Genomic DNA, 18,550 nt, shown 5'->3' with positions numbered 1-18,550 from the left:
AAGCTTTTCTGTGGCTATTCCCCACAGATCAGTGGTGACCATAGCAGGTTAGCATTGGTGTAATGTCAGTGGCTTTCCAAGTCTTTGGAGGCAACTCCTTTTGCATCTATACCTCCCATAACTGCTGCTCCCCACACCTCATACTTATTCCACAAATCCTTAACCCTATCCTTACCTTGGTGACAAGCGCAGAGTAACTCATGGCAGGTGACAGGCCGATTCCCAGTCGTTGGAGGTAGCAGTGGATGACATGGGGTTTGGCTATCAGGCTGAATGTACACAGGTACCCCAGGCAGATCCCTGCCAGTATTATGTAGCACAGCTCCCTACTGGAAGATTTCACTACTGGGGTGTCCCGGAACCTGAACACACAAGAAAGCAGAAACACAAACACCTAAGTGCAGGCATATTCATTCAAGAATTCAAACATATAAGGAAAGCAATGATTATGATACTGTAGAAATGTGCACAATGTGTATGGGAAACACTGCGTTCTTTTGTACTATTTGCATTGTCCTCCTCAGTTTGTATAATTTTGGAGACATTTCTTACCTGATGAAGACTGCAGTGACAAAGAATGTGGCCATGAGCCCAAGGCAGGCAAAAACCACTGCAGCAATGGGTTCAGGGTCTCCCCACCGCAGGTACTCCACTGGGATTGGGTCACAGCCTGGGGAAAGGAGGAATGTTATTATGTGGAAATACATTTCTTGGCACAGAATTCACAAGGACAGTGGACTGTATGTGTGGTGTAGAAGAGTCACACGTGATTATAAAACACAGGTTGAACAGTATGGAGGGTTTTAAGGGCTGAGATGAAATATATAAATACATAATTCATTATATAATTAAATGCTTAAATTAATAAATAAATAATTATATAAGTTAGTGCTTAATTGTCACCATAAATAAATCACAAATTAAATGAGATATTCAATATATAAATGTTAAATGTATTTGTGTATTTATTTATTTAATTATTAATTTATTTACTTATTAATTTATTCACATATTTATCTATTTATAATTTAATTAATTTATTTATATATACTTTCATTTATCCATGGTGTAACTTGCTGCAGCAAAATAAATAAATCTGTCAACTTCATCCGCCAAAAGTCAGGGGGCAGACACTGCCCTGCGAATGAGACCGTCTGTAGACCGCATGCGTTTTATCGCTTCTCTGTTGTTCTCTGTCTTTCTCCCTCACCATATGTGTCTCTATTTCTGCCTTCCCTGTCACTTAATCTCTATTCCATATTGCTCTCTTCTCCTTTGTAATAACTCATCCATCACTCTATCCCCCTTTTATCTCCCTCATCTCTCCTCATCCCTCCCATTTTTTCCCTAATTCCCCCCCTTCCTCTATCTCTGTCTTCATCCTAAGCAAGGAGATAAAGTGTCATTAATTAAAGGGACAGTTCTAATTATGATCCGTCTTAACGCATGCTGAAATTATCCAGCTGGTTGGTCTATGGTAGCAGCAGGGACACACGTAGACTCTGTGTGAAAATGTCTGGCTATGTACATCTCTGCTCTCTTGCTTTTTCCATCTCTCTCTCCCTCTTTCGTTCTCCTTCTCTCACTCTTACTGTCTCTCTCAAACACACAAACACAAACATGCTTACAATACAGCATATTGTAGAGAGAGGAAATGACACAACAGTCATTATAAAAGACTTAAGTAATTTAATGACTTTGTCTTTAACACAGTCAATCAAGTTTATTGAATCCATGTTGTTGTTAGGTCTAGGGGCATAAACAACAGTCTAATTCCTGAATGTGAGCCAAGGGGCCGGTAACAAACAGACAGAAAATAAGTCAGGCAGAGGCAGCCTCCAGAAGATGTGGCTCACTTGCAGGTTTAAGACACCGTAAAGCTAAAGGTGCCCCTGTTCAGTTAAAATTGGATAAAATCTATGTAAATCATGATCTAAAACAACACGATGTATTGAGCTTTTTGTCACATAGTGCAGTGTGTGTAAAACAGAATAATCAGTCCAATAATTTTATTTTGAGACAGAAAATAAATCATACATAAAGTCAAAATGGAGCAGCTTCACGACAAATGATAGATCTGGATTTATTTTTCTCTCCTTTTAGAAATGGAGTTACCTGTATGTACACTGTTAAACATCATGGAAGTAGTATTATTTTAGCATAGCCCCTTTAAGAGAGAAGAGCTACAGAAACTGTCCTGCCTAGCCATCAAGGATGAGGACCACCCACCCGTGAAAATGTGAGGTGGGAGGGAAACTAAGGAACTCGCTGAAAATTTAGCTCCAATTAATCCACATAAATCTAGATGCTGGGGCTGAAAATCCGAGATCAGTGTTTTTCTCCAGGGTTTTCTTTGAGCAGTCTAAAAGCATCGGCTACATCAGCAATTCATACTTAATTAGATCACGGGAACCTGCAGGAAATCATGTAGAGTTTGACCCTAAGCCAAACTGGTGCATTAAGGGAAGGGGACCATTCGGAGGTTTCAGCCAATATCAAGTTTTGAGGCAAACTCCTTCAAACACTTTCAGACTCAAACTGTGGAACTTTACTGACCAGTGGAGAGGCTCAAATCCTAAAGCTAATCCTCCCTTTTTTCTGCTCCTTTCACTTTCCCTGGCTGCCGCTTCTGTCAAAGCCTCTATTCAACTCAATCTCTCTCACTCTCCATCTTTCTTTCAGACTCATTTCTTTCCATCTTTTTATGTTTCTAAGTCACTTTTCTCTCACTCTTTTTCTTGTTTTTTTCCTCTATTGCTTTGCGCTGTCTCCTAAACTCTCCTATTTCTTTCCATGGTTTTCACACCCACTTTACCTCTGTCCCTGACAGCTGAGACCTCACACTATCTCTTCTATTCCCTTTGCCTATTTATCGCTCCCTCTCTTTATCTGTCTCACTTCTTTCTCTTTCTTTTGGCCTAAGGGAGAGAGATCAAAATGTCCGGTGGAGGAACAGGGCAAGTAGTTTGTTTACACCTCATTATTACTGTTCCATATAGCCTCGCTGGGGGACACACAGCACTTATTGTTGATTAAATGAGTCACATACACGTACTCATACACATGAACATGCACACACACACAAACACACAAAAAGTAATACAAGTAATACGATCACGCCTTCAGTCCTTTACGGCTATGTTCTCAATTCGGATTTATTGCTCAGATCTGATTGGCTGTTCACCTTATTTTTTAAATGTGGCTAATATCAGGTTCCAGTGTGAACTGGTCATAGTCCTTAACTGACCTGCATGCGCAAAAGAACAATAATAAAGACGTCACAAGCAGCACACTGTCGTATGGAAGTAAAGATGGAGGCCACTGAAAGTCAGTGTTTATAGTTTCGTTTATGAGTTGATATGCAGTGGAAGTCAGCGAATTTGTGAGCAGATGATAACGAGGATGAGGATAAAGAAAGCCAAATTTGTAATTATGGCTTTTTGTGGAGCAGTGGCTGCTACTTCTGTATGGAGGTGTGTGTGGATGCGGAGTTGGAGCCAGGAGTTGTGGGATTGTGACGTGAATGGCTTCACAGAAACAGACTTCATCTAAACTTTCAGGATGTCAAGGGCTACTTTAACTACATTTGTCAGCGTCTCTCCACAGACTCTCGCAGCAAGAAACTCAGTTCAGGTGACCAATCTCCCTGAGAAAGCATGTAGGAATTGGATTGATGTTGGAGTGATGTTAAGTTGCCTGAATTCCGATATGACTAAGGTCGCATTGCAAAAAATCAGACCTGTATCTGATTTAAGACCACATATGAAAGTGGCCCAAATCAGAATTGAAAAGATTAGATTCCATGTGATTTGTGCCGTTCACAAAACAGATCTGCATCACATATGAGCAAAAACATTGTATTTGGGCCACTTTTGCCTGCAGTCTCAACGTAGCCTATGTTTCTCTTTTTCCACTGGTAACTTTTGTTATTTTTCTCACTGGTTTGCTCCCTGTTTTAGTTTAAGGATGCTTTTGTCTCTGGCAGTGAAGCGCAGTCTGAATTTTCAACAGGGCAAAATTCATGTTTTAATCATTGCACTTGGTGAGGAGCTAGCAAGCAGTATAATGAGCAGCTGAAAGCATAACAAGGCAATATCCAACCGCTTCGAACGCAATGAAGGGGAAATAAATTTTCATTGCAACTGAAATGTATTTGCATTGAAAGCTGCTCTTGATGCGGAATAATTAAAACACTGGTGACCGTGTTGGCAACATTAAAGGGATGAGAGAGGAGGAGAGGGTGAAAAGCAAGGATCGTCTCTCACTTTCTCTCTTATAATCATATGCTGTAATGGAACACTGTATCTGGGAAAACACTACTATCTAATTCTACAAAACATAATTTATCCTATGACTCTACACATATACTGTACATGCACTCACACATATCAGTGTTATGTTTACTGTTTCTGTCAAGTAACACCGCTACTACAGCATTACAGTCATAACTGCAGTGTTTCTATTCAGCTATTTTCTTGACAAAGTGGAAACGTCTCTGAAAATGCAGTTAAAAAATTAAATATACACATGCAGACATACGCACACAAACAATCACACAGACTGACCTGTCAGGTCATCAGTAGGCCAGGAGCCCAGGTCACAGGCTCGGCAGGTATACTCATCAAAAACAATCTCATTTTCTTTACAGGGAGTACACGTCCAGCAGCAGCTCACCTCACCTTTACGGATCACCTGGAAGAGGTAGAATGCACATTGTCACTGTGTGGCTTCACCTTCATGTTTATGCATTGATGTGCTGTACATGCCAGCTAAAGTGAATTCGCCACTGCATCTACAGGGAGCCTTAATTTTATTCGACTTACAGTCAAATTAAAAAATTTCCCATGTAGCCATTTTGCTCAGAATTGAACTGGTCTAGAAGAAGATTTAATTAATTTAAAAGAGCTAGTTTAAATCATATATAATCCACAAATGAAAATGTGTCATGTACAGTAGACACATGATTATTTTCTATTTTGTCCATGGTAGGCTGCTGGATTCACAATATAGGATGCCATGAGCTTTTTTAAAGGTTACTTCAGCAAAGCGTCTAAACACCACACTTCATGTTTTTCTGTAGCATGTAAATACTTTCATGAAAACCATTCATTGGTTTGATTTCACTCTGGTAGAGAAGGTTTGCCTCATGTAACCAGAGTCATCTTACCTTAATCTGGCCTTTGGCACAAGGTTCACTGCAGACGGACTTGATGATGGCGTCTTTGTTAGGCCAGATTTCATCATCATCTATCTTCAAGCCTCTGTTGTCCCAACTGCCCACATTAATGTAGTCATAGTAGTCCTTCCCCATCTTCTTGAAGTTCATTATTTCATACCTGTAGATAAAAGGCAAACATGCATTATACATCAAACACATAAATACATTATGCAGCACACGGTCATGTGACAGATACTTGCTGCAGGTACATCTTGTCTGTCTGTATTACCTTTGCAATCCAAAAGACAACACTAAAAAAGTCCATAGCATATCTTTCAATTACAGTGCTTACCTGCCAGGTGAGTCTCCATTTTCATCAAAGAGGATTCCCTCCCCAGACACGCCTGTGAAGTTGGTTTTCATCAGGAAGTCCAACAGTGTAGCACCATCTATAGGCCGCATGGCATCACACAGGCCCTTAAAATACATGAAAAGTCATGTTATATACGACAAAAATTGCTTGACCAACAGCTTGAGAAGCATTGTTTCAAAGTAACTTTGAAAATGGTGGTCATCCGTGCTGGCATATAAACAGCAAAATATCCTTTAGTTAAACTTAAGATTAATACAGTAACATATACTAAAAACACAATTGCTGTGCTCTAGGATTAAAATTATATAAAAAATAAGCTTTAGGAAATAAAAATACAAGCAAAAGCAGTACATCATGCCTCCAAATTTCATGAAAATTAAATGTGCAGTGTAGCAAGTATTGTTTTTCAGAAGACTGTTCTATTCCGGCCAACCACTGTAAGATGTTTGCACACAGTGCCTGACGTATTTAACTAATGTATTTTCCTCTCTACTTTTATTCCTTGCTTAAATTTTAATTGATTTTATTTGAATACTTCAATTGCTTATGCCTCTATCACTTAATCAATGGACTCTGTTGTTTTTAAAAAAATTTTTTAACTGCGTCTATACTTTTCTAATGTCATGCTTGTTGATGTTTGACTTCAATTAACTGTCTTGTTTTTAATTTGTGCTGTGTGGTGAAACCAAATTTTCACAGTGTGGATAACACAGTTCCTACCTAACTAACTTATTGTTATATGTTAATAAAGTAATGTTAATATGTCTTAACTTGCCATCACGGAAACAAGATCTTTTGCAATATTGCTATTCCACTCTCCACTCTTTCCATCCACCCCTCTCTCCCTCCTTTATCTACTTGGTTTTTCCTAGTGTCCCTCCATTCATGCATCACAACAGTACCTACCTGATAGTCTGGGCAGAGTGCCCGTTGCATGTTATGCAGGCCATATGCCATAGAGTAGATGGCATTAATGACAAACCCCATCTTAGTGTCCTGTGCATACTGTTGTCGAAGCGACTCTCGCTCTGCACAAATGGGTGGATGAGTTGGGGGGTTGGTGAGGGAAGATAGAAAGAGAAAGGCAGGTATATCAGAGCAACTCTTAATTTAACGTTTCTTTTCTTATAAGAAATGCAACATGCTTTTTTCCCCAAACATCAAAGACCACTCTCTTTCTTCTCATTTCTTGTCATTGGGCACTTCCCATCTCCATATCTCATTTCTTTCTAGCTCTTTCTGTGTCCTGTTCATTTGTATTTCATGTCCCATTTCATTAGAATACATGAGACATGACTCCCTTTGATGCAGCTCTCACACACCGTTTTGCCTATGAATGGAGGGAACGAAAGAGAGAGGAAGATGGTAGGAGATGAATACAGAGAGATAAAGGGAGGGTGCACTTACAGCCACAAGGGATATCTCCAGATGAACTGGAAAACTGTGTGTATCCATATGGCATGTGTGTAGGAGTGTATGTGCGTGTTAAGCCAGTATTAATGCGTATTGCATTAATACTGGCTATTATCAAAGCCTGTCAATAAAAATGCAGATTGGTACTGTAGCCTGTTATGTAGACCTAAAACAATAAATCCTCTCTCACTCTGTGCACCCCAGATAGTCATGGTCAAAACAGAAGTACAGTACAGCTTTAACTCAGAGGTCATGTGTCCATATACCACCGTAGCTACCATTGAGGTCCCTGAGGTGTGGACCTTGGTAACTTTTACTGCAAGCTACTCTTTTTTGTTTGTTTTATGAATGAAAGTGATTTTTGTAGACTAAGTGACATCATTTTTTTGCCCCTGTGGATATCAAGTCATGGGACAGCTGTAATGAAACAGGCAAACAACATTACGCTATAGTATCATAATATCTCCCTCTAAAGAAGAAGGTTGGAAGAAATGACATCAATATGAGTTTATTTCCTAAACATGATAAATGCAATGTTTATTGGTGTACATAAATATGTAACATGACAGCATTTTCCCCAGAGGTTACTTCAGCTCACATTAATTAGCATGTCACAGTCACCAACTGCAATTAAACGTATCAACATACAAAATGTGTGTGGAAACAAAACCGACTGGTATTTGCAGCAGTGTAGACTGTTAGCTAATGCTATTTCACAGATAAAAGCAGCATTCACTGTTAAAAGTCAATCTGAAAACTTTTAATTTAGCCGACAACAGGGACTGATATGAAGTGAGTAAATGAACACTTGGTTTCCATAGCAACCAGCTCACCAGGGTCAGCCTCTTGCTGATGACACAGTTAGCACTTTTCCAAAGATTAGACTGTATTAGTTTGTCAGATTGGTTGGTTGATTTATTGAGACTTGGGTTGTCTTTTCCTGTGGTTTTTATGCAGTTGCCTTTGATGCTGTAATTGTGGCATTTGGGCATTTGGCTGTTAGTTGCCTGTTAGTTAATTAAAAAATTAATACAACAAAAATAAAAAATGAGAAACTAATCTGAAATCTCAAGCATTTTAAAGGGCCTTCAACCCCAAAACACAATGTCACATCACACATTAAATAATCAAATCATACTGCTACCCTGCTTTTACTGATATTGTAAAATTATTATTGAGGTAGGCTAAGCCTTCTTAATCCAATTGAATATATGCTGAACATGTTTATTACATTACATACATTACATTACATGCATATTTCACTGTGATATATTTAGCTGGTATTTGGCTTTGTCGTTTGTTTTATTCTCTGCCAAAGACCTTTAGTGTCAGCTTGTGAGAGAAGATGAGTGAGAGGAGGAGGAGGAGGAGGAGATTCAGATGACAACGGAGGATCATATTAAGAATAAATGGGAGCTACAGTCCTGGTCCACACTCATTGCTACAGTTGTTCAAGAAGCACATTTCAGATCTTATCCTAACATGTCTCAAAGGACTTCTGTCTATACTCACTGCTACAGGTGCGGTTGTACTTGTTGCTCTCCTGTGGGTGGCCCTTCAGTCGACAGTGGAAACGATGCTGCCAAAATTCTGTGAACCAGGGGTTCCTGTGATTGTTGTCCGGACGAAGTTTAAGGTAGTAATCATCGAACCATTTGACGTCAGCAGACTGGAGCTTGATGGTTATACCACCGGCCGCTTCCCTCACATAGCCGTCTGTCACATCATACCGGTCCGCCCATCCATCACTGCAAAGAAACACAAGGAAAGAAAAGTAGAACGTTTCGTGGACTCCAGGTCATCAATTTATCTGAGAATAAAATAACCTGGTCCACTATTTTACAGTCTTCTGAATACATGGTGAAATCATTATATCATTCCAAATTATGTATGCTGATTGTGCTACATAAGCTATTAGGGTTGGAAGGAACATTTTCTTTGTGTTGTTTGGTGTTACTATAATAAATGGAGGTTCAAATAATGGGGTTGACTCAATAATAGTCTGCACTGCAGGAATATGCCTCCGAGTGGCCGACACTTCCACCTCATCTCGTCTCCGTTATTGTATTCAGAGTCTCTGTCTCTATGAGAAAACTTCTAATATCTAAAGGAGCCTTCTTGCTGGTGTGCTGACTGGTAACACAAATTTAATTAACCATGTGGGGCTGTGGACTTTTCATGGGGCCAGCTCCTATAGGATTTAATAGCTAGTGACTGAAATAATCAACTTGATAAGCTGAGCATGTACAGTACATGTCAATTACAATGTAGGCAAAGATGAGCAGGTCAGCCTTTAGATCCCATTAGAAAACTGTGCTTTCTTCATAGAGCTAAAAATTACAGTAACCCACAAGCATGGTGCTGTGTTTGTGTGTGCAGTCAACAGCTGACATGCCTGTTTTTTGTGAAATTAAATGTTTGGGTTGAGAGGTGAAGCACAGAGGCACCAATATGTCACAATAATAAATAAATCCTATTTCGCGAACGTATACCTGTATCACACACACACACACACACACACACACACACACACACACACACACACACACACACACTCTGATGAAGACATTTACTCTGTGAGTGCTCCAGTTTCCTCGGAGGAAGGGACAAACAAAGAGAATAAGAAACAGAAAGATGGGGAGTGAGAGTGAGAAATAGCAAATCAGGGAGAAACACAGTGAAAAGAGGCACAAACAGAATGATTAGTGGAGTCAGAGGACATGTGGGAGGAAGCTCTTACATCGTTATGGGCAATGTCCAAAAGTCATTGTATCGCTGACAAATAGGCACTGCACACACACACACACACATAGACGCACACCAGCCGGGTGCTGACATGATCTAGGTCAAATGGAGTATTTTGGCTGCAGCTCAGCAGCCGTGCCCCGATAGACACCAGGAAGACGAATATAATACCTCACAACACACACACACATAAACTGGTGAGATATATTGCTGCAGTTTGCATTTTGCTAAGATTCGGGTTTACTGCTCCTCAAGGAAGCACAGATGGCATGGAGAGTTTGTTTGTGTGTGTGAGAGAGAGATAAAGAGAGGAAGGGAGAGAGGGGGAGAGAGAGAGAGAGAGAGAGAGAGAGAGAGAAGTGGATGCGAACAACAAATCTTCTCTCCTCCCTTCTTCACAACTACTGCCAACATGGCCTCAAGCAAGACAATGATCCTCAGCTCTTCCAGTAGAAATTTTCATTTCTTTTTCTTTCTTTCATTCTTTCTTTCTCTCTCTCTCTCTTTCTCTCTCCCTCTTTGTCTATCTCTTTCTCTCTTAGGGCCTCCAGAGAACAAAACTCATTTTCTCCTACAGCAGTCCTTCCAGCCTCAGTCTGATTGGAGACCCAAAGTGTTTGTGAGTGCATGTGCATGTGTGTGTGTGTGTGTGTGTGTGTGTGTGTGTGTGTGCGTGTAAACTGCCTCCTCTGTCTGCCACCATTTCTGCCCCTCTAACTGTCCCTCATTTTCTCTTTCTTCCTGTCTTCTTGTCACCCTCTGCCTCTGAGCTGTGGTCATTAATCATGGTGGAAACATTTCTAGATGGCTATCCATTACATGACAGACCATGCTTGGAACCACCCAAATACATGTGTGTACATATGTAATCTGTGTTAATGTGGATATTATGAAATAGGGTTGGGGGGTAATGGAGAAATCAACAGCAGTTCTGGTACCAATGATTAATTGGACTGTTGTCAAAGATGAGTCAGTAATCATTACTTTAGTGGATAGAGGCTGATTTAAAAGCGTATTTTACACCAAAAGAAATGATCCCAATTTATAATTTCTTTTTCTAATTTCTTTTAGTTGGGAAGACATTACCGTGTTTCAGAAAAGCTAGAAGTTGCAGGAAAGAAATGGTTTACATATTCATATCATGTACTGCTGCCTAGAAATAAACTATCAAGTTAGCTGTGGATGCTTTCTTCACTACATTAAAACCACAGTGTTGACTTTGGTACAGTACGTGTCATTCAACTGGCTGAATGATTCTTAGCACATACTGCTATACACCAAATTTCATTTTGGTTTAAAGCAATCTCTCTATAAAACCAGTCTTGTAAATAAAAAGTAAACCAATGAAGACTGAAATAGTTTTGAGCACTGACTGTTGTAACTTGTAGAAATCCATATTCCTGCTCAGACCATTAATCATTTTGTCTCCTGTGTTGTGCAGAGGACTTTGTTCCATGCAGAGCAACAAAGTGACTTCACGCTGCATGTCCTCACAATGGATCAATCAGCAGCTCCCCTGATAGAAGAACGAATAGGATTTTGGATATTTAGGCAGGTATTTGCTCCTGTTATGTGTTTAATATACTGTTATATGAGACACAGTGGATGGAAGAGCAGTAAAGAAAAAAAAAAGAGAAAAAACCAAAGACAAAGTCAAAGAGATTGACAGGCAGAGGCAGAGAAAACAGATTCAGAAGTAAAGAATCAATGATCATTAATCACGTCTCTCTCACCCTGTCAATAGCATCCTTCTTTTTTTCTCTCTCTCACACGGTTTTCTCTTTCCATTTGTCTCCTTCGCCCTCTCTCATTAACACCTTCAGCTTTCCCTTCGGCCCCCTATCTGTGTTACTTACACATGTACTCTATATTTTGTCTTCTCCCAATCTCTCCTGCTGCATCTGTTTCTTTCACATCCTGTTGGGGCCTTTCTTTCACTCTCACCGTTTTATTTCTCTTCTTTTTGTTTCTCTCACTCATCCCTTTCTTCTTTTCTTTCTTTCTTCCTTTCGCTTGCCATCTGTTTGGCAACATTCCCAGCAGGTCACACCTGCAGCTCCTCAGAGGCCAAAATGACACGCTACACTGGCAACATACACAAACACTCTCACAACCACATTTGCATAAATCAACAAATGAAGGTAGAAATCTTTCTTGAAAGTTCTCCTAAATTCCTGTGAGCAAATGTGTTTGTGCTGCTACGGTTTTGAATCCAGCTGTGTTAAGCTTGTCACTGTCTGCCTCACTCAGTTTTTCTGTATGTGATCAGATGTTGACCGTTAAATTAAAGACACATATCACTACAGAAACAGGAAGTAATATAGTTAGCTCTCTGGTACAATCACGGAAAACTATATCTGCTCTGTGCTTTCTGTCTCTCTCACAAGTAGTATAAAAAATGTGATTTTAATAATTTGCCAGTAAGCACAATGACTCCCACACATGTTGGAACATACAGTTGTCTCCATAAATAATAACAATACAATTTTATTTGCATATATTTATTCTATTAATGATGAGGTTTGTTTACATGCACAGTAAATCAATGACTGGTCCTATGGTCTCAGGTAGACAACATATCATAAAATGACATAAACAATATATAATGTAGTTTTGTCTGTTCTTGGAGGATTTTTTTGTCCTAATAACAGAAACTTTTCTCAAAAAGCTAGAAAGCAAGGATCACTGACGCAGAATAATTTTCACCTATACTAGCCAGCAAAAGATACAGTAAAAAGGCCTTACATGTAGCCAGGAATCAAAATCAAACCGGCCATAATACCTGGAAACCATGATCACTAGTGTTTCAGTATCTCCAAAGATGTGAATTTAACTTTTAAAGGATTACCATATATTAGCATCCTCTTAGAAGACTAAACTCTAACCTACTGATAAGAGTATGATAATTAATTCCTACTGGTCTCACCCCATTTTGAAGTGTGCTGCAGGTGTGCTATGACCACCAACCATAAAAATACAGAAGGTGCACTGGAAAAACTCTGTACTGTGCTTTTGATGAAGCTTTGCATTTTTGCTCTTGATTCACACAACTGGGGTCTATAGTGTCTCGTGTGCAGTTTGACTTTAGATGGCAAACACATAAAAATACACATAGATGTTTACCAATCAACACTTGCAGTATGTAACTGTGTGGGCGATGTTGCCATAAGAGGAGGGCTTTAGACAATGTCTTCAGGGTATATGTTTACATGCAAGACTACGAGAGTGTGTGTGTGTGTGTGTGAAGGGGGTTGTGATAGTTGTGTGTGTGTGTGTGTGTGTGTGTGTGTGTGTGTGTGTGTGTGTGTGTGTGTGTGTGTGTGTGAATAGTCATCACAGATTAGGCTGATCAATCACTCACTCTATTCTTGATCAGAATGACTGATCTTAATGACATCCTGGTTCTCCTCTCTCTCTCTCTCTCTCTCTCTCTCTCTCTATCACTCGCTCTCTCCACATGTCTAGGAGCCCAAGGCCGTTGCCATGGTTTCCAACCTACGCTCAACCTGCTGTCTGTACTTTGTGTCTCATTAGAGCACACTGGATTTTAAGTGTATGCGTGCGCACACACACACACACACACACACACACACACACACACTTTTCTATTCACTATTAAATTAACATAAGACGGCCTGTCTCTGCCATTATTGGAAATGCTATTTGCATAATAGTAGAGTACAGTATGCCTGTGTTGTAGGCCAGTGCACTACCTTAAGCAGAACTTTTACAAACCAATTCTACATGCTGAGGCCTGGGGCAATTGCCTTTCCATTCTGTTCATTCAGAATATAAATAGAAACTGCAACTCATTTGCAATTATTTTTTATTTTCATTTGGTTCTTTCGTGGTTATGAAATAAATTCCAGTCAGTCAATTCCAAGTCAGTCAGGTAGATTTGGTTTAACTGATAATGAAAATACTGAATTGATTCAACTTTGATTCAACTTGCAAGTGGATAACATATTTTCTGATGTCTTCTCCTTCTCTCAGTGTTTATCACATGCAACCAATTAATGTCACAACTAAATAAGGATGTAACCTCACAGAGATGAATGAATCACACTAATCAATAGCCTACAGTATGTGGATGGTGTCATGGAGAAACTTGCTTCTCTCCATGATTTCCACAGTTTATGAAGAATTTCATTTTCTCTTATTTTCCTCCAAACTCCTTTCCATCTTTTGTCTCTGTACATTCATGTAGAGATACAACTACACCTACACATTTTCATTCCAGCTGGTAATATTTTCAACTAGAGCTTTCATGTCTTCGCTTCAGATTCTTGCACCTAAAGTGAACCTGCTTCTATTTGTCTTCTTCCACTCCTCTGACTTTATTTGCCTTTATGCTGCCTCTAAATGTCATATGCGACTGACCGGCAACTTTGACCACATCTGCTTTGGGAAATTAGGGCTGACTAAGATGTTTGGAGGATATTAGTCTAACCGAGTTTATACATCTGTTCTTTATCTCTGTGAGGAGAATCTTATCTTTTTTTTATTCAGTTTAGTTTTATGGAGATAAGGAACTGCTTGTATGATAAGGGGATTTGGTTATTCATTTAATAGAGTGTTTAAAATTAGCATATGTATTAAAACAAAGAGTGGTGAAACTGAAAATACTCATTAACACATTTTCCATTTTGACTGTGAAGTCAAGAAGATGATCATGGTAAAGGCCACAATGAGGAGAACCGTGACCATATCAAATTGTGAGCCCTGTATCATATATCAAACCAAATCAAGAGCCAACTGTATCATTACACTTCTAAAGCAAAACAAGGCTATCTCTGGCTATCTGATCAGTGAATGAGTGTTTTGGGATCGGCTTACAGCTTATAGTAAATGTTCATTTGTGTTATTGTCTCCCTTTGACCTCATTCATGCTGTGCTTGGTCACAATACAGTTGCAGATTATTTGGCACAATGATTGCCAATGTTTGCTGAGAGTGAAAAGTGGAATCTGAAATGTTCTGTATTCAGTTTTTGCAGTAAGACTGGTTTAGATCGGGATAATAAGGTCACAGATTTTTGTATTGGCAAAATATTTGAATCTGATCTGAGGCTGTGCTGCCAATAGGTCACTTTAGTAATTAATGTCTGAGTTCAATAATAACATGCCACCCGACCCCAACCCACCCACTCTCTCTAGCTGCCATGGCAACCTGGCAGAGATTCTAGATGAGCATCTGCTGCTTACAACCATACATACTGAGTGCGCACACACACACACACACATATACACACACACACACACACACCAGCGGTCCACGAACAAAACCTGACAGTATTAATCAGATGGAAAGACAACACAAGAAGGGAAACTGAACACAGAGCACACACAGACAGTTGCAGTCAGACTCAGGACAGGAAATTAAAAAAGAAATAAAAAAGAAAGAAAAAGAACCTAAACTGCTCTGTGTGTGTTTGTGTGTGCGGTGCATTCATGTGATGGCATGAGAACATCCAAAATGGAAGAAGGGGTCACAGGCAACAGCTGTACACTTATAAGATGTGGTGTGATAAATTTTAACCCAGAAAACAAACAATGCACAAACACAGATGTTGTTGAAAGGATACTGTGGAATTTGTTTTTTTCTACTATTTTTAATGCTGCTCACGTCGTAGCAGTTGTAGCACACAAACACACCACAACACAGCAACAAACTGATACTTGTTGCTGTGCTGTGGTGTCTATTTCAACCGAATGAGATATTTTATGAAAAACACTGTTATTGGTATGGACTGGGTAAGGGAGAGAGTTCATTTTACAAGTTGGGAGGTTTTACTGTTAGAATGAACAACAACTGAAATGACACATCAGCCCCTCTTCACCGATGACAGAGATAGATCAGAGTTTAATGCTCTGGATTTTGACGATATAGTGGATAGTTCCCCAAGAGAAAACACTTGGTTTAAGGTAAAACAGTACAGAATATTATGTGTAGTAATGCAATATTTCATCTTAACGTTTAACAATAATTTATACCAGAACTCTATGATCAATGGGTTTTTAAGCACAGCAACTATGTCTGATGTTTTATAGGTTTCAATGTGTGGAACTTGGTAGCAGCTGCCAGAGAGTTGTATTTCAGGTTTGACAGAGGTGGCAGACTTATGGTTTTGAATGACAAATGCAGCATTTTTATTATGATTTATTAGAGAAAAAGTACAAAGTGAGGTATAGTAGAAAGTGATTCACTGATGATCACAAAGCACTGATGAGTTACAGTGATTCTGCCATTCTGCCCATACAGGTGATGAATGTCTTTAAACTAATAAATCCTCTACTGATGAATACAATCATAACTTAAATGACTTCCATACAATGCAGTCATGAAATACTGTATTACTGTATGCCTATCAATATACCAATAATTAGGAAGGGGAGGGTCCTTTCACAGTGTGATGAACCCCAGGCCTTTTGAATCTGGGTTAGATCATATTTGTATTGGATACTGTGATTTTGAACTACTCCAGTCACCCCTTGTTACAGTCATACTTTACATATTTTCTATTTAGTGCTCAGACAAATCATATTAGCAACATAAAGAAGCATAAAATGTAATAATTCATCTATTCATGGAGGGTTTTTGAGTGAGGCTTTAGGAGGACTATGATTAGCTCTCTCATTTTTTTTTGCAAATTACAACCTGAATGGAAAGTATAAACCAGTCCTGAACCGCAACACCTCATCTATCAACAGCCTCAGCAAGAGGTCAAAGTTCACCATGACAACAGCAAAACTCACTAAGCCAAATGTCAGAACTGTCTCACACACAGACACAGTGGCGCTAAACTTGGAGCATGTATATGTGTGTGTGTGTGTGTGTGTGTGTGTGTGACAGAGCGAGAGAGACGGATGCAAGGCCTGTGTCCATGTGTGTACCCAACTGTGTAATTATGTGAGTGATCGGACCACTTTACACGCCCGTCATTCAATAACACACACACACAAGCACCAGAACAGCCCACGCCTGTTTACCTTTGCAGCAGGTTCGCTTTTACTCATCTATCGATGTCACACTTCATTACCCTCTATTTTTTTCTGAACACTCTCTCACCTCTCATCTTTTTCCTGTCTCTCTTTTCTCCACACATCTATATCTATCTATCTTCCACTTGATCTCTGTTCCACCTGTGTATTTTTCCCACATGTAATTGGCTAATTACTGGCTGACCATCTCTCTCATTTTATTTTTTTCCCCATTTTTATCTCTGTTGCTCTCATTTGCTGTTTATTTTCCAGACAATATTTTTTTTAATCAAGTAACGTGTGACACAGACAGACACACACATAGACAATATTCATATTCATAATTACAAGGAATGTGGAGTATTTCAACAAAAGCTGAAAGCTGAAATCAAAAAATACAAAGACTTAGAGTTGAGCACTTTCCACCTTATAGTCACAATTCAAGTATTTCATTTTCTTTCAGTGATACGATATAATTCCTGGCCAAACCACAATTCTACACTACACTTGCCATCCCCTTTTTTAAATTGAGGATCAACAATATGCACTAACCTTTAAAATGTCCTCACATACTCAACTGTCTGGAAAGATAAGTCCCACAGATCTGAAATACACACTCCACCTCTCTCTCACACTCACCCACACACACTTTGCTCAGGCTAGTTTAGGCATACAGAGCGTATTTCAGTTTTTGGCAACTTTGCTGATTTCCCCTGGGCCTCAGACAACAGATGCTGATTTGATTTTTGACAGGGGGACAGAAACCAAACTGTCAAGGAAGAAGAGAGAGCGACGCACACAAATAGACACAAAAAATTTAAATATAAAAGGACAAAAATATTCAAGAGACTGACAGAGAGAGACAAACAGGCATGAGGAGAAGAGAGGAGAGGAGAGGAGAGGAGAAGAGAGGAACGAAGAGAAGAGAAGAGAAGAGAAGAGAAGAGGATTACTGTTGCTCTTCTTTTATTACACACACCTAGCAAAAAGTGATGTTCAGACATGTCATTCGATTCATTCTCATTCACTCTGAAGCAAAGCATAGCTCAGAGAAGGTCACCATGAGAGGGAGGGAGGCAAAGAAAGAAGTGAGGAAGAAAGAAAGCTCTGTCCTAGGCGACTGCAGAAAAATTGAAAAATCTGTTTTTTATGTTTCATTTTTTTAGCATGCTAACTTCAGCAATGTGTGTTGACCTTCAGGGCCTATTCAACCTCCCTCCATCACTATTCATCATTAACACAATGTCCTGCTTGGAATGTCAATATGTCAAACAGTTGTTTAGTAGCAGAAAATACATTCATTTATTGAGTTAGTTCAAAAAACATCACAAGGAGCCACCACTTTTTATATTAAGTCCATCAGGACATACCGTATATAATCACATACAATGGTGGGTGCAACACAAGAGAAAAATCTTTCAAACATCCCAATCTATTTGTTTTCATTACTAAACAAATTCACTTTCAGTCAATGGAAGTGTTGATTATATTAAGATAGAAAGAGGGAGGTTAGGAGGTATGTAGTAATTAGCCATAGCATACACAAAGGCAGAGGAGGAGGAATGCAATGTCTCTAAGTGTCTCGTACTAAGAGTGTATATATTTTCATCAGCGTGTTTCCAGTGGAAAGTGAAACATAAAATCCCTTGTGTTCTAAATACTGAAGCATAACTGGAAGCATCTTATTTCTCTCATTGCACGCAAAACACTGAAATAAAACATCTTAGTTTGCATTTTATTGTTGACTGTCTTTGAGTTTGAGAATGAATGATGTTGTTGACACTGAAAATGCAAATCTATTTGGCCACATTTGAATTTAAGTTTTGGCAGGGCAGATGTATGATCACCTGAAAATGCTGTCACCTCCGTGCCACTAAAAACA

At 39.3% G+C, this 18,550-nt stretch overlaps 1 protein-coding gene across 2 annotated transcripts in view; it reads right to left on the bottom strand.

The window, feature by feature from the left end:
- Positions 1 to 18,550, bottom strand: part of grm5b (glutamate receptor, metabotropic 5b) — a 55,614-nt gene that overhangs the window by 16,094 nt on the left and 20,970 nt on the right. For both annotated transcript variants that reach the window (XM_042414892.1, XM_042414891.1), the window contains exons 3-9: positions 8,457 to 8,692; positions 6,438 to 6,559; positions 5,511 to 5,635; positions 5,168 to 5,336; positions 4,566 to 4,692; positions 553 to 670; positions 176 to 362 (exon numbers count right to left, since the gene is read on the bottom strand). In XM_042414892.1, the coding sequence (XP_042270826.1) occupies positions 176 to 362; positions 553 to 670; positions 4,566 to 4,692; positions 5,168 to 5,336; positions 5,511 to 5,635; positions 6,438 to 6,559; positions 8,457 to 8,692 (1,084 nt within the window). The remainder of the gene's footprint in view (positions 1 to 175; positions 363 to 552; positions 671 to 4,565; positions 4,693 to 5,167; positions 5,337 to 5,510; positions 5,636 to 6,437; positions 6,560 to 8,456; positions 8,693 to 18,550) is intronic.

The sequence above is a fragment of the Thunnus maccoyii genome, chromosome 6, assembly GCF_910596095.1.
Source record: "Thunnus maccoyii chromosome 6, fThuMac1.1, whole genome shotgun sequence".
NCBI classification, from domain to species: Eukaryota; Metazoa; Chordata; class Actinopteri; order Scombriformes; family Scombridae; genus Thunnus; species Thunnus maccoyii.
The sequence above is the reverse complement of the archived record's forward strand: the minus strand, read 5'-3'. Positions and strand labels throughout refer to the sequence as shown.